General features: G+C 47.9%; 1 protein-coding gene across 7 annotated transcripts in view; it reads left to right on the top strand.

Annotated features, from left to right (window-relative positions):
* LOC127600550 (cell adhesion molecule 4-like) overlaps window positions 1–24298 on the top strand; it is a 182446-nt gene that overhangs the window by 123083 nt on the left and 35065 nt on the right. For 2 of the 7 annotated variants that reach the window (XM_052065220.1, XM_052065218.1), the window contains exons 1-2: window positions 12577–12728; window positions 23021–23167. In XM_052065220.1, the coding sequence (XP_051921180.1) occupies window positions 12620–12728; window positions 23021–23167 (256 nt within the window). In that variant the 5' untranslated portion in view covers window positions 12577–12619. Of the gene's footprint in view, window positions 1–2156; window positions 2534–12574; window positions 12729–23020; window positions 23168–24298 lie in introns of those variants that run through there. The other 5 variants (XM_052065216.1, XM_052065222.1, XM_052065221.1 and 2 more) reach the window with 4 other exon arrangements.

Below are 24298 nucleotides of genomic sequence, written 5' to 3' on the forward strand. Positions count from 1 at the left end.
ATGTAAACAAATACGATAGCAATACAGGTATATATTTTTTTCATCATCTACAAAAAAAAAGACGAATTACCATTACTTCTTGAGCAGTAGAAGTAAAAATCTATCCTTCTTGGTTTGTGTGTCATGACAATACAGCCTGCCGTCAGCCAAGGCAGGTACCTCAGAAGGAGCAGCACACCGAACTGCATTGCAGCATTAAATCACAATACACAAACTGTTTTGTGCTGAACACTCTATTTAGTTATTAGTCTGTTTTTATGAAGCACATTTTTGTACATCAGACATCTTTTCATTATTAAAAAAGACAATAACCAAAATTTCTGTTTCGAGGGCTGGTATAGATTCATGGCATTTACATTGAATTCATTAAGGACAGTCGATTTGAGTGTTCTGAGGTACGAGGATGCTGACCCAACAAATTAGTCTCATCTCAAGTACCCCGGAACAGTATTTAAATTCAACAGTAGATTGACATCGCCAGTCCCAAAAAAAACGGTCGGATGCCAAATGAGCAAACGAGTGTTTTCTGCCAGCATGCGTCGGTACGGCGCCCGAATGACAGTGCCAGCCGCAAAAGTCATTAGGCAGCAACGCGGGGGTGCAACCCGGCAGGTGACACTGTTTGCTTTCATCTCGTGAAGAAGCGAAGACGAGCTAAGCCGTCTTTCACCTCCCAAGAGCTCTATCGCGTTATACATAACGTGTGGCGCTTCCGCGCGTCTTAACCTGTGTATGCTTTTATTAATGCACGTTTTTACGCAGCAGCGTCGAGTGTTGAAGAGTGTAGCGTGTCCGCCCGCGGCTTTCCTCATTTGAACAAACAAGGGAACCCGCGGCGACCTTGAATGCATTTGCACTCATTCATATTGTTCACACGGATTGCTGCCCACCGCTGCACATGCACCCACCACATCTGAAGCCCACCACAAGCGCAGTGCTAGTAAATAAGACTTTTCTTCAAGGTCCAACGACCAGTCATAAATTGCGCAGTGGGAAAGTGCATTCGGGCACTCTGTTCAACAACACAAGTTCATCTATAGGCTGTAGGAATCCTTTACATCCCAAAATAGATTTGTTTTATTCAATCACTCCGGTTAGTTGCGAATCACCATTCACAAGACTGGCATAATAATGAATAACAGACGAGTAAGTGAACCCAAACTTTGTCTTCTGGGTCCTGAAGAGCCATGAAACAATCGATGTTGTCGCATGAGACATTTCCTGTTTCACGTTGTACCGGGAAGCTCCAAAAGATGGATTGCAACTTTGTGTCCTAAGCCAAGCGCAGCCTGTATATCTATATCATGTAAAATTATGCAATGTTATTAATTAGTGAGGTGTGTTGACCGTGAATTTACATTCGAGAGACGTTCCAAAATTTTACAGTTAGCATTTACGTACGTGATTAGCGCATTAGGGCGGCCCGGTAGTCCAGTGGTTAGCACGTCGGCTTCACAGTGCAGAGGTACCGGGTTCGATTCCAGCTCCGGCCTCCCTGTGTGGAGTTTGCATGTTCTCCCCGGGCCTGCGTGGGTTTTCTCCGGGTGCTCCGGTTTCCTCCCACATTCCAAAAACACGCGTGGCAGGCTGATTGAACACTCTAAATTGTCCCTGGGTGTGAGTGTGAGCATGGATGGTTGTTCGTCTCTGTGTGCCCTGCGATTGGCTGGCAACCGATTCAGGGTGTAGCCCGCCTACTGCCCGGAGACAGCTGGGATAGGCTCCAGCACCCACCGCGACCCTAGTGAGGATCAAGCGGTTAGGAAGATGAATGAATGAATTAGCGCATTAGCTTGTGAACGTTAGCAACACTAGCGTAGTCACGCGTTCGTCATGTGTCAGGCAAGTGGGGGAAATTGCTTTGCCACGTTTTATTTTGCTATGTGTAAGTGTCTTGATTTGTGTGTGTGTGTTACAGTTTTATACTTTCTGGACTCGCTTCAACATTGCATAAATTGCAAGAAACATTGACGCGGGTGTGTTTATTGAAGGCGTTAGCTAGCCGCAGAGGGGATGTGGCGAGGGCAGAACACCTTGGACGAAAAATAAGTACAATGATAAAGGAAAGATAAATTGACAACATTTACACCGGTAACAGACCACTTCCTGTAGTAAACTTTTATTCTGAAGGACAAAGGACACCACTTCCACCATTGGAAGCAGTTGAATAAGTGCAACAAGGCAACCAAGTAGCTAGTTCGCTCATTACTTCTGTACGTGGTTTGATATTCATGCTGGGATCTTGTGTTTGGCAGTTCGTTTGTTACTTTTTTTTCTTTTTCCCTAGTGCGGGAAGTTTCATTTTAAAGGAAGGAAGCAAAGACGAATAACAGCTCGATCAGGCTAAGGCTATATTGTAAATGAGGTGGATTAAATACAATATGAAATTGCAAAATGGTTGATGTTGTAGCAGCAGATGCTCGCTGGCCCAGCGGTACAAGGATGAATTTAAATCTGTTTTTGGATACCAGCAAGCTGCTTTGGGCCAGTTAGTTTGATTTGGCCAACGCTCTCCATATACTGTCAACAAGTGGTGAGTCTTTTTTATGTATTTATTTATTTTCTTCTGTTTGACAGTCCTCGGACGCTAGTCTTCTGCTTTGGGTGAAAGGATGATGGATTTGGTGGATTTGGTTTCAAAAAATATTCTGGTATAGAAGAACAGCATTGATTTAATAGTTGCTTTTGCAAGCTGTCTGCTCATACATTTTATGGCTTCTTTTAAAAAAATATTTATATTATTATTTCAACAATGGCTATTTTTCTCTTTTCACTTGTGAATTCGAAGAACAACATAATGAGACTGCTCCTCTGAATAACCTGAAAAGTGTATTCAATGAGTTTGAACAGTTGCAGTCAGTCGGCTAAGCATTTAAAGTATAAAATAAAAAGTCTTACTGATGGCTACTTTGCTTTCTTTCAGACCACGCTTCTTGGAAAATCATTGTACAAATTATTCATTGTGATATCGTCCTTGAAACTGCTTCGTGTATACCACTTTATTCATTTATTCATCTTCCGTACCGCTTGATCCTCACTAGGGTCGCGGGGGGTGCTGGAGCCTATCTCAGCCGTCTCCGGGCAGTAGGCGGGGGAAACCCTGAATCGGTTGCCAGCCAATCGCAGGGCACACATAGACGAACAACCATCCCCGCTCACACTCATACCTAGGGACAATTTAGAGTGTTCAATCAGCCTGCCATGCATATTTTTTGGAATGTGGGAGGAAACCGGAGCACCCGGAGAAAACCCACGCAGGAGAACATGCAAGCTCCACACAGGGAGGCCGGAGCTGGAATCGAACCCGGTACCTCTGCACTGTGAAGCCGACGTGCTAACCACTGGACTACCGGGCCGCCCTTACCACTTTATTATTCCAGAAAAAAAAACATTTTGAGAAAAAAACGAAATTGTTTCAATTGGGGTCATCTAACCGAACTTCCAAATTTGTCGCAGTGTGCCATCCCTTATTGTAAAAAAAAAAACCCATTATCAGTTTGTTACATTTTGGTTCCTAAAAAAAAAATCAGCCCCTGAAGCACGTTTCACTCAGCAGCATGAAATTTGATGGGTATGTCTATTATGAGTAAAGTTGCCAAAAAATAAAATAAAATTCTCAAGAAGCCATACCATAAAAGACATACGGAGTCTGCCATTTTGGCTGGACTTCCTGGAGTCCCTAAAAAAGTTAACTCCTGAAGCAAGTTTCATTCAGGAACATGACATTTTGGTGGGTCTGTCTATCATGACTAGAGCTGCCAAAAAACAAGTCTCAAGAAGCTATGCCATAAAAGACATAGGAAGTCTCCCAATTTGGCTGCCACTTCCTGAGGTCCGTAAAAAAAATTCAACTCCTGAAGCAAGTTTCACTCAGCAACATGAAATTTGGTGGGTCCATGACAGGTCATGGCAGAAAAGACATCACAATATTCTAGTAAAAATGCCTCCAGAGCTGTATTATTATTTTTTGGTTTAGTTTTTGTCACGTTGTGCCCGAAGCGATAGAATGATCGCTTTGTGCACAACAAAATAAGGAAGTGGATCCCCGAAATAGCAGACACAGAAAAGGTTTGTCAGAGAACAAACGAGGTTTAATACAAAAACACAAAATACCCGTCCGGGAGAAACAACAAAAAGCGCTGGTCAAAAATAAGGACCAGGAATAAATTAAGGAGGTAACCGAAAACGCTTGCGGGAAAAATAGCAAGGAGAATGAATTGGCAACTATAGAAATACACACGAGCGGATATAAAGACGCAAGGCTTCAAGGCAACGAATGGAATTAGTAGTAAGCGAGAGAATTGGCACGGCGTGGAATACTCCGGCAGTAAGTAAACTGCGGGCGGCCCGGTAGTCCAGTGGTTAGCACGTGGGCTTCACAGTGCAGAGGTACCGGGTTCGATTCCAGCTCCGGCCTCCCTGTGTGGAGTTTGCATGTTCTCCCCGGGCCTGCGTGGGTTTTCTCCGGGTGCTCCGGTTTCCTCCCACATTCCAAAAACATGCGTGGCAGGCTGATTCAACACTCTAAATTGTCCCTAGGTGTGAGTGTGAGTGCGAATGGTTGTTCGTCTCTGTGTGCCCTGCGATTGGCTGGCAACCGATTCAGGGTGTCCCCCGCCTACTGCCCGAAGACAGCTGGGATAGGCTCCGGCACCCCCCCGCGACCCTAGTGAGGATCAAGCGGCTCGGAAGATGAATGAATGAATAAGTAAACTGCCAGAGCGCACAAATAAAGCCCGTGTAATTAGTCCCCAATGGGTGACAGGTGTGTAGGTGGCAACAGGGCCTGCCCCCTGCTGGCAAACACTGGACATGACAGTTTTGTTTTCCCACATTGGCACCAAAGAGGAAGATTGTACTGAATTAGTTGTGCAGATAAATCACAGTGTAGGTCTGGCTCTGAATCCTGCCTTCTTGTGGCACAAAGACAGAAAAACTTTAATGGATTTTTTTCTGCATGAAGGCTAGTGCTTTTTATCAAGGTTTCTTTTTTTCACAACTGCTCCTCAATGAACCCAACACAAGGCCATCGTTTTAAAGTGCAATAATAAGCTTCAAATGACAGCAACCTTCAAACTTCACGTCGCGTCACTATAAAGCGTTTAGTTCTAAGAGTCGTGCCCGGCTCCATGCCAGCCATGAGCTAAAAATTGTCCCCCCCCCCCCCCGCCCCTTTCTCTAATCGTCAAGATTGATGTATGATGGGATGAGACTAATAATAGAATGCCCACAATGGCTACCGACGATTCTTTATGCCTTTGCTTCCGCTCTGCGGAACCTGAGCAAAAGCCCCCAGTGCCAAGCTCGCCGAGTTCCAAAGAGAAAATTTAATCTCCTGCTTTATTGTAGACACACAAAAGAAGGTGAATCAGAGCTCGATGAAAACAAGGATAATCACTTGTACGCTCAAGTTTAAATTCTAATATCCGGCCTGGAGAAGACGCTAGCAAAAAAAAAAAAAAAAAAAAAATCCAAACCTCATGAACTGTCCGCCTAAATGTACCCAAACATATCGATCACCGTGACCAGGAATTAGCCCGACCCCACCGAGGAGCTGTGACTTTTCTAATTAGTGAGTTCAGAGCAAATCCGCTCGGATTAGCTCGTCTAGAGGATGGTGATTAACACCGAGTCCGCCGCAAATCCCCCCAAATGAGCGAGAGATGGCGATGGACGGGCATCTGCTGAGAAGGCCGACCCTCGTGCGTAACCCCGGGTGGGGGGGGGGTGGGCTCAAAATGTTGACTAAAATGTCTCCTTACTTAAGTGTGGCTTAACGGGAGGATGAGGCCCGTCTCGGGAGAATTCAGCGGGATGTTGGGCGAAAATTTATTGTAATTACTCGAAAGCCAATGTCATTTTCTTTGAAAAGCTTATGTTCTTATGGAATAGAAGACGTCCAAATGCTTGACGATCACAACGTTTTCGTCTTTCTCGATGTACTGGCAAAGTCTGTGTATTGCAGTTTATTCATTCATTCATTCATTCATTCATTCATTCATCTTCCGAGCCACTTGATCCTCACTAGGGTCGCGGGGGGGTGCTGGAGCCCATCCCAGCAGTCTTTGGGCACTAGGCGGGTGACACCCTGAATCGGTTGCCAGCCAATCGCAGGGCACACAGAAACGAACAAGCATTCGCACTCACACTCACACCTAGGGACATTTTAGAGCGTCCAATCAGCCTGCCACGCATGTTTTTGGAATGTGGGAGGAAACCGGAGCACCCGGAGAAAACCCACGCAGGCCCGGGGAGAACATGCAAACTCCACACAGGGAGGCCGCAGCTGGAATCGAACCCGGTACCTCTGCACTGTGAAGCCGACGTGCTAACCACTGGGCTACCGGGCCGCCCCGTATTGCAGTTTATGTACAATGCAAATGACATTATTTGACCTCAGGATCGCCAGGGTCAAATCATCCGCATCGGACTCCCGTTTTCATTTTTAAAGTAACATTTAAAGTAACAACTTCTGTTGCCATCATGGAAAGGTGAACTCCTGTTTCGGATTTCCTGCTTTATACTTTTTTTGAATCTCTGCTTTGGCCTTTCTGTGTGGATTTTTACTTGCAGACCCTGTATCATTTCCATGAACAACCCAGGGTAAACTTGGCTCCTCCCCCAACACGCAGTCCGCCAATGAATACGTTATCACTTCCTTACAGCCAATTAATGCCTTTCCAAGGCTTTGCCCCTATCTTGTGGCATTGTTCAGCGTTCAAGAGAGCACAAAAACGCCAAATGCGCTACGGTATCTCAGGCTTCCACTTAAGCATAAAGGTTATACCGCTGTAGTTAAAATGTAATACAGCGACGAACGTCTACATTTACAACGAGTTGTTATTTTCAGGGGGCATGTCCACAACCTGCAAGCATCTTCACAGTCAATTATGCACTCAGATTGGAAGGTAGGGAGGAGGGGGGGGGGGGGGCGAGGAGGGGCGAGGGGGGGGGGGGGCACCCGCATCGCTACAATACATCAGCTGTAACCCACGCTAATACTCCAATGCTGCAAAGACGTCCTTGAAGGTGTGAGGGGGGGGGGCATCTTTGATTTATCTGCACCTCGCTACAAAACATGGCCTCCCTCACACTCTGCCAGCTAATAAAGATCACACACACACACGCACACATACACACACACTCAACGGCGCACACTCACACACTCGTACGTCCTCCAGGGAAGGGGGGGGGGGAGGATTCAACGCTACCCAAGAAGCGCCTACAGGACAAAAAGAAATTTAATCTTGGATAATCCCCCCCCCCCCCACAAGCCCCCACCACCACCAGCACCACCGCCCCCTAGATACAATCTCTACGTTAGCACTCTGCCTTGTGCTACTCCGTCATACTTGCACACACACACACACACACACACACACACAGCTCGGCCACATTCCCTTGCATCTTCCTCATCTCGTCCTCTTCACCCCCCCCCCTCCCTCCGCTTGACTCATCCTTAACTCCACTTCTCCTCCCATCATCGTCCATCTGTCCCGCCCGGTGGCCCCGCACGGTAAACATCCCGATTCCCGCCCCCTCTCTCCCCCCCCCGTCAGAGTGCTTTGATAGCGTTGCTATTAAACGCCGGCGCGACCTCCTCGGCATGCCCAAGCAGGCAAGCGATCCTCGCAAGGCTGCGCGGGTGCTTCATATTTTGCGCACGCAGTCGACTTAAGCCCCTTAAGTGCTTTGGCAACACTTATTCCGGCGTGGCAACATGGAACCCATTAAAAGTTTGATTTGAATGAGAGGGCGCCAAAGAAGAAAGAAAGAGGGGGAGGCCATAGGTGGGGTGAGGGGGTGGGTGGGGTAGGATCGGGGACACCATTTGGCATTGACCGCACGCGCGCTTTGCTTGCAACAGACAACAACAAACGCATCCACCAGCAGAGGTGGCAAAATTACGTTCACGCATTCATCGTTATTCTCCCCACAACTCAAGTGTTCGTTGTGTCGAATAAAAGTGGTGCTTTTGCGCCAGCTTTATTCCAAAGGGAACAGAAGTGAGATGAGGAGCTGTAAATTTCCCCAGTGTGGGACGAATAAAGGAGATCTTTATTTAGACAAAAGTAGTCACTTTCACTGTCACTGTCAGCACCTTGTGGTGCCCAATGGGCTGTGTTGAAATGAGTTGAGGAGCTTCGTGTAAAATTTTTTTTTTAAATGCTTAGTTGTCAAGGCGGCCCGGTAGTCCAGTGGTTAGCACGTCGGCTTCACAGTGCAGAGGTACCGGGTTCGATTCCAGCTCCGGCCTCCCTGTGTGGAGTTTGCATGTTCTCCCCCGGCCTGCGTGGGTTTTCTCCGGGTGCTCCGGTTTCCTCCCACATTCCAAAAACATGCGTGGCAGGCTGATTGAACACTCTAAATTGTCCCTAGGTGTGAGTGCGAATGGTTGTTCGTTTCTGTGTGCCCTGCGATTGGCTGGCAACCGATTCAGGGTGTCCCCCGCCTACTGCCCGAAGACAGCTGGGATAGGCTCCAGCACCCCCCGCGACCCTAGTGAGGATCAAGCGGCTCGGAAGATGAATGAATGAATGAATGCTTAGCTGTCATCTTGTGGCATCGATAGGCAACAGCAGCATCATATTTTACGTCCATAAATTGAGGTTCTGATACTTTAAACAAGAGCAATAAACAGACTCTAAGTCACAGGTGTCAAACTCAAGGTCCGGGGGCCAGATCTGGCCCGTCGCATCCTTTTATGTGGCCCGCCAAAGGCAGCTCAAACCTGTCAACTTCCATGATCCTTTTTAAAATGTCGACCAAAATTTTAAATTGTCAATTGATGTACTCAATAAAACGCATGTTCTTGTTACCAAACAGGTTTCCTCTTGACAAGTAACTTTTCTTGATATGGTTTCAGCCAGAATGGCCCTACAAGTGAAACGGGAACTAAAATGTGCCCTGCGCCAACTTCTGTAGCTGTGGAACTACAGACTCGACAAAAGGTCAAAGAAATGGACAATATCATTTCGACTTTTTAATGAAAAAGGTCCAACGGTCCAAAAATAAATGTCACCGATCGCTCAGCAAAAATGACAATTCTGACAAACCTTGAATTGAATCAATGAATTGAACCAAAAGTACTGATCCGACTCCTTTACTTAAATATATAGAACAGTCCAGTGCGGTCAACTGTTTGTCCCGTTCTGTACGTGTCTGAAATTTTTCATTCGCTTGACTGACGGTCGATATGGGTCAACAGTGACAGCATGGAAAAAGTTAGAAGTCCAGGTACCAATACATTTCTTCAGATCAGAAGGAAAAAAAATTGTTGAAGGCATTTGTCGCGGTCGTTTTTGCAACCCACAACATGAAATGGAATTCTGCTCAAGGCGGCCCTAGGTGCCAATCGTGCTTGTCCAAATCAGTTGTTAGTGCTCCCCAGTTCACGTTCCTCCATGTCGCTGCTGTTCTTGTTTTGAAGACCCCGAGATCCCAATCAACAGCGCGCACAAATACACGCTCAGCCAGCTCGTGCGCCGATTTTTAATGCCTCGCCGCTCTTTCCGGCAATTACGAGCGGTTGCGGGGGGGCTGTATTAAAAAGCCACCCGATAAAAAAACATTTGACTTTATTGGACTTGATTGTAGTGTGCGCGCAGGTGTGTGGAGAGCGATCAATGGATGCGGAACAATGAGAGGTGGCGTTGTCGCGGCGGAACTGTTTTTATCTTTGCCTTTTATCGGGACAATGAAAGTCACGAGATGCCGCTGTGGCTGGCGTCCATCGCCAGGCTTTGTGCCGCCGCTTTCGTCGCCAATTGCTGTAATGATTGCGCACGTGACGACGGGGGGGGGGGGAATGGAGAGGGGGGGATAGAACAAAGGAACTGCATTATGGGTGACGTGATGGAAAAAAAATCTAACGACAAAACATGAGAGAAGCGGCATCGAGCAAGGCTACTCCCAAGGTACAGCGTTTTGTAATGCTAACAACTAACGACACAATGACCAACAGGTGTGCAGCTGCAGGCGGAGCCCTACAGTGCCGCCTGTTGGTCACAAAGTTACATGACATGTGTACCATGTAAGGAGTTTTGTTCGTCTGTGTGTGTCAATCGACAACGTGAGGAGCAACATCGTAATACGCTGGAAGGGCCTTGTTAGCATTAGCCATTACTTGTTGCACCAGAATGCATTATTAGAGTGTTTTATGTGATGTTAATTAGCAGGGATGGCGGCGTAGGGATACCAGGCATCAGTAAAGGGCATAAAACGGCCTTACTTTAAGATACCGGGGACTAGTGGGCGCTATACTGCGGCGGTTTGACACATTGGTGAATTATCTACTTCACTGGTGTTAAAGTCGAGGCCCGGGGACCATATCTGGCCCGCCACATTATTTTATGTGGCCCGCAAAAGCAATTCAAACATGGTAACTTCCACGATGCTTGCGAAAAGATGGACCAAAATTTTAAAATTCTCATGTGTAATAAATGAGAGCGACATTCTGGTTTCCAAACACCTTGTTCCGGTAACTTAAACAATAGTTGAATAAACGGATATTTTTGACTTCTTTATGTGATTTCAGTCTTAATGGCCCTCCAAGGAAAATGGTAACTGAAATGTGGTCCTCGTCGAAAATGTTTTCGACACTCCTTTAATGAAATTTTTGTGCTGGAAGTATCTATATTCAGTACTCGAGGAGTAAATATTCGTCTTGATATCCCTTTTAATTAGTGGACATTACAGTTTTTTCGATCGCAAGATCAACGCTTGCAATGTTGGAAGCGGTGTGCTTTGTCTTTCAGAATAAAAGCCTATGACAGGAAGTGGTTAGTTACCAGTGGTAATGTTGCTAACTTATCATTCCTGACAGTTGGAATTTTGTCATTCTACTTCATTCATCCTAAATTTCGGTTCACTGACAAGTGTGTTTTTCATAATGTCAATCTTCCGGATGGCAATTCGCTTAATTACATTTCTGGAGGTCTTTCTATTTCCTGAATTTCCCTATGTCAATGCTGGGGAGTGGGAATCACAATCACGCTAAAGTTTGCAAGATATTGCTCGAACAGGCCCACTTGTTGTCAACCGTCGATGCCGCGCATCCCCGGCCCGCTGTAAGGTGCCGGCATTTCAGACAAAAGAGGGTCTGTGACGCTTCTGCGGGCGCCTGTATGGATACATGAAGCAAGAGGCGACAGTGAAAAGGCCAAACACTGCCTAATTCCGCACCCCACACTAGACACTTGGCTACATTCACATTTTTTTACACACACACACACACCGCCACTGTTTGCAGAACTGAAAGACAAGTATTGTCATTTCGCCACACACACACTAACAGCAGCGCTTTAACCTTCACAAAAGAGTATGCAAAATATGCAGATGCTGATCCCACACGGGCATGAGCATGGGGTGGGGGGTCGGGGAGGGGGGGGGGGTGCTGGCTGGGGTTATATAAACAAGTTGCAAGTCAGATAACGGACAGATGGATGCGATTAGCTGTGACACCTCTTTGGGATTATCGCCGTGTTTTTAATGAACGGACAAAGTCGCCGACGGGAATTTTGCGGAGAAGAAGCGACCGCCCGGGCGGACGAGCGGATTGGAGGAAAGAGCGAGGAAAAAAAGATTTCAGGAGATCAATCTGAAGGTTTTCTTTTTTCGTTGCGAATTGAAGTTAGATCGGTGGCGATCAATTGGGAGGTGGGGCGGGGGACGGGGGGGGGGGGGGCTTTTTTTTTTTTTCCACGTTGGACGAGCCGAAGGCTGTTGGAGCTCGTTGTGTTTGCGGCGGCATGCTCGGCAGGAGGTTGCGGGCCGTGTTCGGGGTACTAACGCTTCATCCCTCAGTGGGTCGTGCTCGGTGAGGTGCGCAGTGGCGCTCACACAACCGGAAAAAATCCAAAGTCCGTACTTCCACGTTTCCAGGTAGATTACATTCGACGGCTTGTGTTCATTCCTGCCGACTCGGACAAATTTGCAAAAAAAGGCAACTCGGGAGGCTTCTGCTCTTCAACCTCCAATCGGATTTTATTTACCCCCGCGTCCCTCCGCAGATGAACTGCGGAGAGACGGCGTGTCTCCAGAGAGGCGGCCGTTCAGGTTAGCGCCTCCAAGGAACGCCGGCAGGTTCTCGCGGGGCTTCGTTTGGAAAAAACGCGGCGTGTTGATTGTTGCCCCAGATTCTCCAGTTCCCCCCCCCCCCCCCCCCAGGGCGCTACGATGCATTCATCTGCGCTTCTAAAGTTTGTACGCGGGCATCGTCTACTGAGATAAGAAACCTGCCTCAGCTGGGATGTATTTTTTTTTTGTTTATGTTTCTCGGGCGCTCACAACTAGCTCAGCGCAGGTTGCACCGGCGGAATGCCGTATAAGTCACTCGTCTCTCGCAAAAGAAAAATAAAATAAATCGATCGGGTCGGCCCAAGCTGCGTTGTTATCGTCGAGCTCCTCCTATGCTAAGTCGTACAAAGTCATCATTAAAGCGCTTCACTCTTACCTCCTGGCGGCGAATTTTCCGCGGCCCCGCATTGCTATTGAGCGTAAATTAGTGTTTTTTTTTTGTTGTTGTTGTTTTGGGGTTGTTGTTTTTTTTTTGTGTCGTCTTGTTAGTCTTCGGTAAGGCAGCAAGGTCACAAAGGAGCCATTGATTCAAAAATACACAATGAGGCCCGCTTGGAGCTCTGTCTTCCGCCGCCGCCGCCTCCCCCCGAGCTCCCTCTCGCTGTCCCCGCGGAGCCTGGTCCTGATCCCGCTCCTTCTGGGCTTTGCTCGTAAGTCCCCCCCTCTACCCCCCCCCCCCCCACACACACACACACACATGCATCCCTATTAAAGGAGACGTGCGGTATCGATTCCGCAGGGAGTCATTACGTGGCAAACAAGCCGGAGGGAGCGTGAGCATAATGCTCGCACGTTCGATCCGTATTAAAAGCGCGGCTTGTATCGGAGTGGAGAACGTGTAATTACCACCTGCACCGGGTTTGCGATTTGCCTCAGTTTGTGCGCAACTTTGTGCCCTAAATAGTTCTCGATCAAGCTCATCTGGCTATTTCGGTTACTTTTCTTGTTTTGTGGTGTGCCTTGAGATGTTGCTAATGAAAAAAGGTATGGAAACGTTCAAATGCGAGCTAATGGTGCAGCAAAAGGGTCATTAAAAGAAAAAAAATCGAAATCATCCAAAGGAAAAGCACGATCGCGATGAAATATGCGTCTCGTCTGAAATGTTGAAGCTGTCAGTAATTACACTTCAACTAGGATTAGGAAAAGAGCCGATATTAGGACGGCGTCGGAAATGAAAACAGAAAAAAAAGATAATACGATACAGTGCCGGCAGACATTTTGCCCCGGCATACGCAGAACATGTTGAACTGGGAAAGAGAGCTTGAAAGACGACGAGAAGTTTTGACAGGCGTCAGAAATGAGTGGCGGCGATCCGACACGCTATTAATACCTGCGCCGCAGCTCCTCCTCGCGGGTAAACAAGCGCAGGCGCTGCCCCCCCCCCCCCTCCTCCCGAGCGTCTTCCCGACGACTTCTGTGTCTTCGGCAAATACAATCAACAGAAAGGACACTGTCTAATGTTGTACGGATGGAGCCGTGTTGGGCGCCGGCCGCTACGTCTCGGCAGAAGTGTTCACTTGTTGCCGAAATGCCAGCTTTGTGTTTTTTTTTGCCCTTCAAACGGGCGCGCGGAGAACAAAACGCGATTTGTGCAAAAAGGCATTTTTGGAATGCTATCGCACAATGTTAATGCTGTGTTAGCATTCATGTCAAGTGGGACTCAAGTCAAGTCGTCGTCGTCGTAAATACGAAACTGCTCTCAAGTTGAACAAAAGAAACCTTAAAACGTACGCGGCGGAACTGAAGTTGAAAAAAAATTGCATGAAACTATTATGGACGAGGCGGCTCGGTGGTTGGCGCGTTGACCTCACAGTGCAGAGGCGCAGGGTTTGATTCTGGCTCCGGCCTGCCCTTGCCTGCGTGGCTTTTCTCCGGGTTCTCCGATTTCCTCTCAGGTTCCAAAAACACGCGCAGCAGGTTAATCAGGGATGGCAATTTTCCGCGGATACGCGGAAATCCGCCTTTTTATTTCTTAAATTGATCATTTTTGTGAATCGTCTAAATCCATTGAAAATTTTAGGGGGGGGGGGCGGCCCGGTAGTCCAGTGGTTAACACGTCGGCTTCACAGTGTAGTGGTACCGGGTTTGATTCCAGCTCAGACCTCCCTGTGTGGAGTTTGTATGTTCTCCCCGGGCCTGCGTGGGTTTTCTCCGGGTGCTCCGGTTTCCTCCCACATTCCAAAAACATGCGTGGCAGGCTGATTGAACACTCTAAATTGTCCCTAGTTGTGAGTGTGAGTGCGAATGGTTGTTCGTCTCTGTGTGCCCTGCAATTGGCTGGCAACCGATTCAGGGTGTCCCCCGCCTATTGCCCGAAGACAGCTGGGATAGGCTCCAGCACCCCCCGCGACCCTAGTGAGGATCAAGTGGCTCGGAAGATGAATGAATGAATGAATTTTAGGGGTTTCAGGTACCTTATCGTCGAGTTTTCACGAGCTCTCCCGGTCAGTCTTTGAATCTTCCGATTGTAAACAGCCCTGCGATTGGACGTGTATGATGTCTTACTCGTTGTGATTGGTCGCCCGCTCCAGGCCACGCCCCTTTCCGCTTTTTTCATCACTAGCCATTGCCATCCCTGGTTAATGGAACACTTTAAATTGTCCCGAGGTGTGCGTGTGGGAGTGCGGAGGCTTGTTTGTCTGTGTGTGGCCTGCGGTTGGCTGGCAACCGGTTCAGGGTGTCCCCCGTCTACTGCCCGAAGACGGCTGGGATAGGCTACGGCAAGCCCCCGTGACACTTGTGAGGATAAAGTAGATAGGAAAATGGACGGATGGATATTTTGGATAAAAGACCGAAATGGCGGATTTTGTTGCCGGCTCGTTGGATGTGTGACTGAGCGGCGGATGCGGGGCCAGACAAACGGGGGGCTGGTTTGGTTTGGTAATGGGATGGGGGGGTGGACTTTGAAACGCCGCCGGGCTGGAGAAGTAAAAGATCTGGAAGGTCCACATGGGAAACTGTGAGGAAGGTGGTAAATGGGGGCGGAAAGCTAATTGGGAATTTCAAGGATGTGGGAGGGGGGGCGGAAGGTCAGATGATAAAGCGAAACTATGGCGAGTTATGAGACCAAATAAATGAAGATTCTTTGAATGAGGGGTCACAGAGTGAGCCGGCACAATTTGATGCTGATTCAGTTGATTAGCTTTGCCATCCTCCTGGAGTTGGAGCGGTTGTGCTGGTCGCAGATTAAGATGGGGAAGAAAGAAGTCAAAACAAGCCGAGGGAGGGTAGGGCGAGAGAAAAGCTGAGCCACTGCCAATTAAAATAGGCCAAAGCAGAGCAGAAGATGAAAGCGGGACGGGGTGGCGGGTAAAAAAAAGAAAAGCAAGATATCCACTCTTCACTCATTTCGTCCCGTCCTCTCGTCCCGCTCGCTGTTCTGCGCCGCTTCCTTCCGCTCTCCCGTCTCGCTGTGGAAGCGCTGCGATTATGCCGCAGACTTGAGCTGCAGAACAAATCAAATTTAGCAGACGTGTGGGGGGGGGGGGGGGGGGGGTACAAGGCTGGCAATGATTCCCACTTGGTCCAGCGCTTTCCCAACCCCCCCCCCCCGCCCCCCCAAAAAAATGAGCGAGGGTGAAGGGAGGGTGGTGCAGGCTGAGGCTTTTTGTGCAAACGAAAATGGGGGACGGATAATGAGGAAACGGCGCGAGGAGACCGCGGGGGGGGGGGGGGGGCGTTCCTCCCACATTCCAAAAACATGCGTGGCAGGCTGATTGAACACTCTAAATTGTCCCTAGGTGTGAGTGTGAGTGTGAGTGGTTGTTCGTTTCTGTGTGCCCTGCGATTGGCTGGCAACCGATTCAGGGTGTCCCCCGCCTACTGCCCAAAGACGGCTGGGATAGGCTCCAGCACCCCCCGCGACCCTAGTGAGGTTCAAGCGGCTCGGAAGATGAATGAATGAATGAATGAATGGATGTGGCCATGCTAGCCCACTCAAACTCTTGTCAAAGCTCTTTCCAGCTGTCGCTCTAAAAGAAGGAACTGGCTCCATTGGGAACTGGCTCCATTGTCTGTTTCCCCAAGTGTCATTGCCGAGTGCTTTCATACTTTCCCCCAAATTGTTTCCCTTGATTCTCTTTCGGGCCGAATATAAAAGGTTTTCCCAAAAAAGAACGGAAGCTTTTGTAGCTCCCAAAAAGCGGAAGCGAGTTCATATGTTGTTGACTTCTCGTTGTCTGTCAGGTCATTTCGAAAAGCTTAGCAGCGATGCCATGACTGTTTTCGATTCATTGTTGACTTTTTGGAACTTGGGGGGGGGGAAATACCTGTGCCCATTTTTAGACCGAGAAGGCTCCGCCTCATTCCACTACATCGCCAGCCGTCTCGATACTTTTGACCATCAAATGTTTTGAGGGCCTTTTAATGGAGGAAATTGAGATGAAAGTACGGTTGATGTTGGCGGATTAGGTGGCAGCGACGTGAGCAGAGAGGACGACAAAAGAATGAAAATGTGCTCAGGATGATGTTTTATTTATAGGGGGAGCGTTGCCACCCCCCCCCCCTCCTCGTCTCCACACCACCTTTCTTTGCTCTGCATTTGATTGGCAGATTCTCCCCAAAGGAAAGAAAGCGAGACGAGAGATGGCATGATAATTTTAGGCGGGAGATGAGGCTGCGCAACTCTCTGCACGGAAAAGTAAACTGTCATTAACCTGGTAGCAGGCGTTCATTTTGCGCCCCCCGCCGGCGGCACACGCGTCCGCCCGCCCCCCCCCTGCGCGCCGCAGAAAAGTGTCTGGCATCGCTGAGGGGTGATGGGAAAATGGGACGTTAGGATGGCTGACCCCCACCGTGAGACAGACGAGACGCTGTTATTGTTTGGAATGAGGAGTGGAAAATAACGCAAAAGGGTCTCGCATTGTCATCCCCTCTGCATCGATTCTCTTGTAAATCCTCCGCCCGCCCGCCGAGGCGACACGGGTTCCTGGCCGCCCTCCAGTGGGAAAAGATAATGAGAGATAATGAATAGGTAGCGGTAGTGTGGGGGCGAGGGGGGGGGGGAATATGTGCCCCCCCCCCGCCCTTCCTCAATGATGCACAAGGGTTCATTTGGGGCGCACTGACACAGCACATCTATTATGGTGACGCACTATCAAGGATGGAGCGGGGGCGGCCACTCAGCTGGCTGACTCGGGAGACAGCGTGTACAATTTGCCGACATTGAACGGTCCAGCTGGCCACCTCCCAAATCTGACCCCCCCCCCCCACCCCCCCGGCCATCTCTTATCTGTAATGTAGCGAGGAGAAACACCACATCAAAGCCAAAAACTAAATGGCACAGAGTTTTGCTAAATGCACAGATTACCGATTAGCGAGATAAGAAATCGTGCGCGTCAAGTTATGGCGTGATATTCTTTGTGATCCAATGGGAGACGGCGGTACAAGGCGGCATTGCTGTTCCTACCGAGAAAAAAACAAAAACAAAAAACAATTTAATCGTGAAGGCTCGTTGTGTAGGGCGGCCCGGTAGTCCAGTGGTTAGCACGTCGGCTTCACAGTGCAGAGGTACCGGGTTCGATTCCAGCTCCGGCCTCCCTGTGTGGAGTTTGCATGTTCTCCCCGGGCCTGCGTGGGTTTTCTCCGGGTGCTCCGGTTTCCTCCCACATTCCAAAAACATGCGTGGCAGGCTGATTGGACGCTCTAAATTGTCCCTAGGTGTGAGTGTGGGTGTGGATGGTTGTTCATCTCTGTGTGCCCTGCGATTGGCTGGCAACTGATTCAGGGTGTCCCCCGCCTACTGCCCGAAGACGGATGGGATAGGCTCCAGCACCCCCCGCAACCCTAGTGAGGATCAAGCGGTTCAGAAAATGGATGGATGGCTCGTTGTGTATTTGTAGCCAACGTAGTCATTTTGATAGCGGGCTAATGTAGCTAACATACGGCATGTATCGCCTTCATTCTAAGGCTTTTCATTTTTTTAGCGGCTCCAGACACATTTGTCTTTTGTTTGTTTTCATCCAAAATGGCGTTAAAAAAATTTAGGTTGCTGACCCCTGTTCTAGAGTGACAAATATTAGCATGTCAGTATGTCATGACATCAGATGGCTTTCATTGTCAGTGCACGTCGAATGTGTATCGTGATTAAATATATTCACCGTTTTTAAAACGTCTGTCACTTTTTTGGGGGGGGCATGTTCTTTAGTTTATCAGGCTGCCGTTTTTTTTTTTTTTTTAATGAAAGCCATCATTCAGTGAGACAGATTCCAGCGTGCTGCTGATGATTGAATTTTTTCGCCTTGCTGGAGGTTCTATTGAGTGCCATCACTACGTTATGACCTGCAGTAAAGTACGTTGTGTTTAAAAACAATTGGGATGTGTTGCTGCGGTAAATAAAGCCTTTTATTTTTTTGGGGGGGGGGCCAGCGTTTCAGGCAGAGGATTGAGGGAGGTTGTAAAATACTGCCCCCGCTTGGGCGGAGGGAAAAACGTATTGACGGCGCCGCCAGCTTGGTCGATCGACGCCGCTCGGCATTCTCCTTTTTATGTTGCCGCTTGTGCGGTATTTTACGAGCGGCGTGTATTTCACCGGATGTCAGATTCATAGCTGCTGTCGTACGGGTTGCTTCCTTCCATCTTTTCTTCTTCTTCTCTTCCCTCGCGCCCCATCTCTCGCTTGCGCCTGATCGCAAACGGGCGACGTTTGATTTGGACGCGCCGCCTGTAAAACTTAAAGTGCTGCGCCAGCCGCTTTTAGCCACGTTGCCGTGCGTCACCGGGGCCACCAGCTGCATTATTGTACCCTCAGCCGCCGCTTTCTATAACTGGCTGATTGCCCTGTCTCTGGCTCCGCCTCTATGCTGCACCTGTGTTTGTGAGATCCAAGTTTTTTTTTTTCAAAATTGATTTTTCTTTTTTTTTCTTTTTTTAATGTTACGAGAGATTTGTGTTTTGATTTTGTGCATGTTGTAGCGCAAAGAGAATTTAAATCTGTCCGGCAACATTATATACTTTGATATTTTTTTTTGTAATTTGGTTAGGGCGGCCCGGTAGTCCAGTGGTTAGCACGTCGGCTTCACAGTGCAGAGGTATCGGGTTCGATTCCAGCTCCGGCCTCCCTGTGTGGTGTTTGCATGTTCTCCCCGGGCCTGCGTGGTTTTTCTCCGGGTGCTCCCTGACACCCTGAATCAGTTGCCAGCCAATCGCAGGGCACACAGAGATGTCCCCCGCCTACTGCCCGGAGACGGCTGGGATGGGCTCCAGCACCCCCCACGACCCTAGTGAGGATCAAGCGGTACGGAAGATGAATGAATGAATGAATATTCATATAGACGAATATTCATATAGACGAATATTCATTCATTCATTCATCTTCCGAGCCGCTTGATCCTCACTAGGGTCGCGGGGGGTGCTGGAGCCTATCCCAGCTGTCTCCGGGCAGTAGGCGGGGGACACCCTGAATCGGTTGCCAGCCAATCGCAGGGCACACAGAAACGAACAACCATCCACGCCCACACTCACACCTAGGGACAATTTAGAGCGTTCAATCAGCCTGCCACGCATGTTTTTGGAATGTGGGAGGAAACCGGAGCACCCGGAGAAAACCCACGCAGGCCCGGGGAGAACATGCAAACTCCACACAGGGAGGCCGGAGCTGGAATCGAACCCGGTACCTCTGCACTGTGAAGCCGACGTGCTAACCACTGGACTACCGGGCCGCCCGCAGTTTACTTACTGCCGGAGTATTCCACGCCGTGCCAATTTTCTCGCTTACTACTAATTCCATTCGTTGCCTTGAAGCCTTGTGGCTGTAATTGCGCGTCTTTATATCCGCTCGTGTGTATTTCTATAGTTGCCAATTCATTCTCCTTGCTATTTTTCCCGCAAGCGTTTTCGGTTACCTCCTTAATTTATTCCTGGTCCTTATTTTTGACCAGAGCTTTTTGTTGTTTCTCCCGGACGGGTATTTTGTGTTTTTGTATGGACTACCGGGCCGCCGTGAATGAATATTTGTAGTCTTTTTTTTTTTTGGTTGTTGGTTTTTTTTTTTCATTTAAAAAAATTCATATGGAGTTCCCACCTAATTTTCATCACTTTCGTTAATGTGTCTTTTCATTTCTTTTTTTTTCAGATAAATGTAAAATTTTATTTCCACTTATTTTTGTTTAGATGTGCTTTTATGTAACTGATTACATCACCATTGGAAAAGAAATTGCGAAACCCCATCAAACATGCTTCTTTTGTTTTTTTGTTTATTTTCAGACTGCTTTTATTTTTTTCAAAAATGTTTTTTCTTTATGCGGGGAAATGTGTCCTCTGTAGCAGTTTGTTTTGTTTTCCCTTTCGCTTTGTTATTCATGCCCTGAATTTATGACACGCATCCGGTCACCTTGTCGTTATCCCTCCTTCATTCTTTGTCCCGTTGGGTAGTTTAAGAAATATTTGTTTGCATAAAAAAAAAATTCATTCATGGTGTTTTGTGCATACTCTTGAAATAAACTAAGCCTCAGTGACTGCAACAGGTTTTAGATGCTCGTCGCACTGACAACCATTTTTCTTTTTTTCATTGTTGTTAATTTTCAAAAATAGCATCAGTGCACAGAATATACGGCATATCATTTTGCTAATGGGACCGTAAATAGAATACCGGCGGTTGTTTCATGGAATAATGACATGTTTGCATTCTAAATCCATGTAGCACACATCCACCTTAGTTTTCTCATACAGCGGCTGCGGGTGTTCATTTTCTCAGCCGCATAACAGCTATTAAGGTTGTGCCACTAATTTACGGGAAAATGCCTTCTATAGCGTCTAATCCATTTGTACTTCCATCCCGGATTTGAGACTCTTTCCTCCTCATTACGTGCAGACGTGCAGCAGTCACTCTTCTGTCTGAATGGTGACAAGTCACTAATGGGAGAAGAGACGCGTGGCGTTGAGCTTGTCAAAACGCGGAGCAGGCGACGCTAATGTCCTTTCCAAACAATGGCGGCCCAACTTCGGGGTGCCCGCTCGATGAGTAATAACGGCCATTAGAAAAATGATTGCAACCAAGATGGCAAGTCGTGGCGTCACCAAAGAGAGCGACGCATTTGGAATGGACTAGCATGTCTATAGTGGGTGTCAATTTGACGAGATGGTCTTCTTTGTTGGTATATCGTCCTCCGAGTTGAGTCCCCTGCATTGTCCCGTTTTTGCTTTCTATAAGATGGTGTGATCTTGGAAAACGCATTTCTGAACACGTTTTTTGAAGTCCAACTACGGAGGTCAGCATCCATTGTGCAGGGAGGGGTGGGTGGATTTCTTGGCAGGGGTCGCGACGGCCGTAACACCAAACATGGAGCATTCTCTGATCAAACCGTCATCAAGCTATGTCGTCGTTCCTTCACTCGGCGTCAAAGAGACGTGTCGCCGTCTAAATGGACTTTTGGAGTTTATTGGGGAACATGGGAGATGTGAGTGTGTGTGTGTGTGGGGGGGGGGGGTTACATTTTTCCTGGAAGACTTCCATCCATCCATCCATCCATCCATCCATCCATCCATCCATCCATCCATCCATCCATCTTCTACCGCTTATCCGGGGCCGGGTCGCGGGGGCAACAGCTTTAGCAGGGAAGCCCAGACTTCCCTCTCCCTAGCTACTTCTTCCAGCTCTCCCCGGGGGATCCCGAGGCGTTCCCAGGCCAGCTGGGTGACATAGTCTCTCCAGCGTGTCCTGGGTCTTCCTCGGGGTCTCCTCCCGGTGGGACATGCCAGGAACACCTCACCAGGGAGGCGTTCAGGAGGCATCCGAATCAGATGCCCAAGCCACCTCATCTGGCTCCTCTCGTCTGGAAGACTTTTCACATCAAAACTGGTGTGATAATTTCATGACATTTCGATCTGTCATTAATTGGCTGCCTAGCAACAGATTGCGTTGTATAGTTTTGTGTGTGCGTGTGTGTATGCGTTTGAATGTGAAAATATGACTGGCTTTACGTTCCCTTTTCACTATCTGCCATTATTCAAATGTTTTGTTTATTTATTTATGTATTTATTTGTTTGTGGAAAGATGCCACAAGACGATGCCAAAGTATGAAAGAAGCACGTTGAAGTCAGTTCATGACCCGCATTTCCCCATTGCAGCTAAGGCGCGACCTACTTTAATAGATGCTATTGCGAAAAAAAGGTTTAAAAATAGCTTTTAAAAATAGATGCAAATCATATTTGAACTACACATGCTTAGGCAAAGTTTTTTTTTTTCCTTCCAGGGGCTAAGTACAGAAATATAGAAGAATGCAAGGGCCCACTTAGATTTCTTCACCTTTTATTTATAAAATATTGGAAAACCATTTTAGGCGGCCCGGTAGTCCAGTGGTTAGCACGTCGGCTTCACAGTGCAGAGGTACCGGGTTCGATTCCAGCTCCGGCCTCCCTGTGTGGAGTTTGCATATTCTCCCCGGGCCTGCGTGGGTTTTCTCCGGGTGCTCCGGTTTCCTCCCACATTCCAAAAACATGCGTGGCAGGCTGTTTGAACACTCTAAATTGTCCCTAGTTGTGAGTGTGAGCGTGGATGGTTGTTCGTCTCTGTGTGCCCTGCGATTGGCTGGCAACCGATTCAGGGTGTCACCCGCCTAGTGCCCGTTGAATGCTGGGATGGGCTCCAGCACCCCCCCCCCCCCCGACCCTAGTGAGGATCAAGCGGTTAGGAAGATGAATGAATTGAAAACCATTTTGTTTATAAATTGTCATTATTATTACAAAATAATCAAGATTTGTTGCTATTCATGGCACGGCTTATTACATTTTCCTGTTATTCCGACGATCCTCCTTATGAACCCAAAGACGCATATCTCAGTCTCTTTTGCTGCGTCTCTCCTTTCCTCTCATGCTCGGCTCTGTATGATGAATAACTTGAGAGCCGAAGAAGGCAAGTGTTTTTTTTTTGGTTTTGAAAGGTTGCATGAAAAAAAGAACTTTGATGTAAACTTTTTTTTTCCTGCTCTTCTTTTTCCTCTTACAGCGTGTTGTCAGGCGGTGCAGGCGGAGAACGTCACTGTCTTGGAGGGCGGCACGGCCCAGATTTCCTGCCGCCTGCAGAACTACGATGGATCCATTGTGGTCATTCAGAACCCGCGCCGCCAGACGCTCTTCTTCAACGGCACACGGGGTGTGTATTTGCGTGGATGTCGAGCACAGCGGTCGTGACTCAAAAACACATACACGCATGTTCACCCCTTTTAAAGCCAAAGTAGCAAAATTGCACCATGCAATATTTACCGTATGCATTTATCGCTTACCATTTCCAAGCGACAACCTTTTTGAAATAGTGATGTCAAAATGAAATACTTTATTGACAAAAACTCTGGTGCCAAAAGTGCTACATGCTGATCATAGTGTTGTTACATGAAGTTGCCTTCTGTGAAGTCACGTTTCATGAAGTTGTTTATATGACGATTATATGATGTTACGTGTTGCTTATCCTTACAAGTATTGGAGCCTATCCTAGCCGTCTTCGGGCAGTAGGCGGGGGACACCCTGAACCAATTCCCAGCCCATCGCAGGGCACACAGAGACGAGTAGCCATCTGCGCTCACACTTAAGGATAATTTCGAGTGTTCAATCAGCCTGCCATGCATGTTTTTGGAATGTGGGAGGAAACCGGAGTACCCGGAGAAAACCCACGCAGGCACGGGGTCGACAGTTGGAATCGAACCCGGTACCTCTGCACTGTGAGGTCGATGCGCTAACCACTGGAACACCGGGCCGCCCTTAGCTGAAGCCACGTTGCATTAAGTCACATTACGACTCAACATGAACTCAAATTCATCCAAAAAAAATCTGCCATTATCTCCTCACAAATAATAGAATTGTAGGAATCAACGAATCATGTTTGACATCATTCTAAATAAACTATCAAGAAGCCTGCAAATTTGTTTTGATGAATTCCTTTTCTCTTGCTCCTTTGAATTTGACTTTTCCTCTGCCCCAGAATCGAAACGAGCACAATCCCGTCCGCTTTCATCCATTTCCATGAAGCGAGTTGCACATTAAATTAAAAAAAAAAAAAATCACCCTCCAATTTAGTTTGCACTTCTTTAACAGTCCGTATTTGCGGCAGTTGTACGTTCCACCGCGTGCACATCTCGATGCAAATGGATTCGCGTTGCCATTTGAGCTTATTCCTCATTAAAAAGATAACCAACGAGTTAATTGAGGTGACTGTTTTATTTCCCAGCCCAAACTATGTGACTGCTTTTAAAAGGACGCTCCCTTGCGCCGTTAACCCCCAATGATGAGT

This window comes from Hippocampus zosterae, chromosome 5, assembly GCF_025434085.1.
Source record: "Hippocampus zosterae strain Florida chromosome 5, ASM2543408v3, whole genome shotgun sequence".
Taxonomy (NCBI): Eukaryota; Metazoa; Chordata; class Actinopteri; order Syngnathiformes; family Syngnathidae; genus Hippocampus; species Hippocampus zosterae.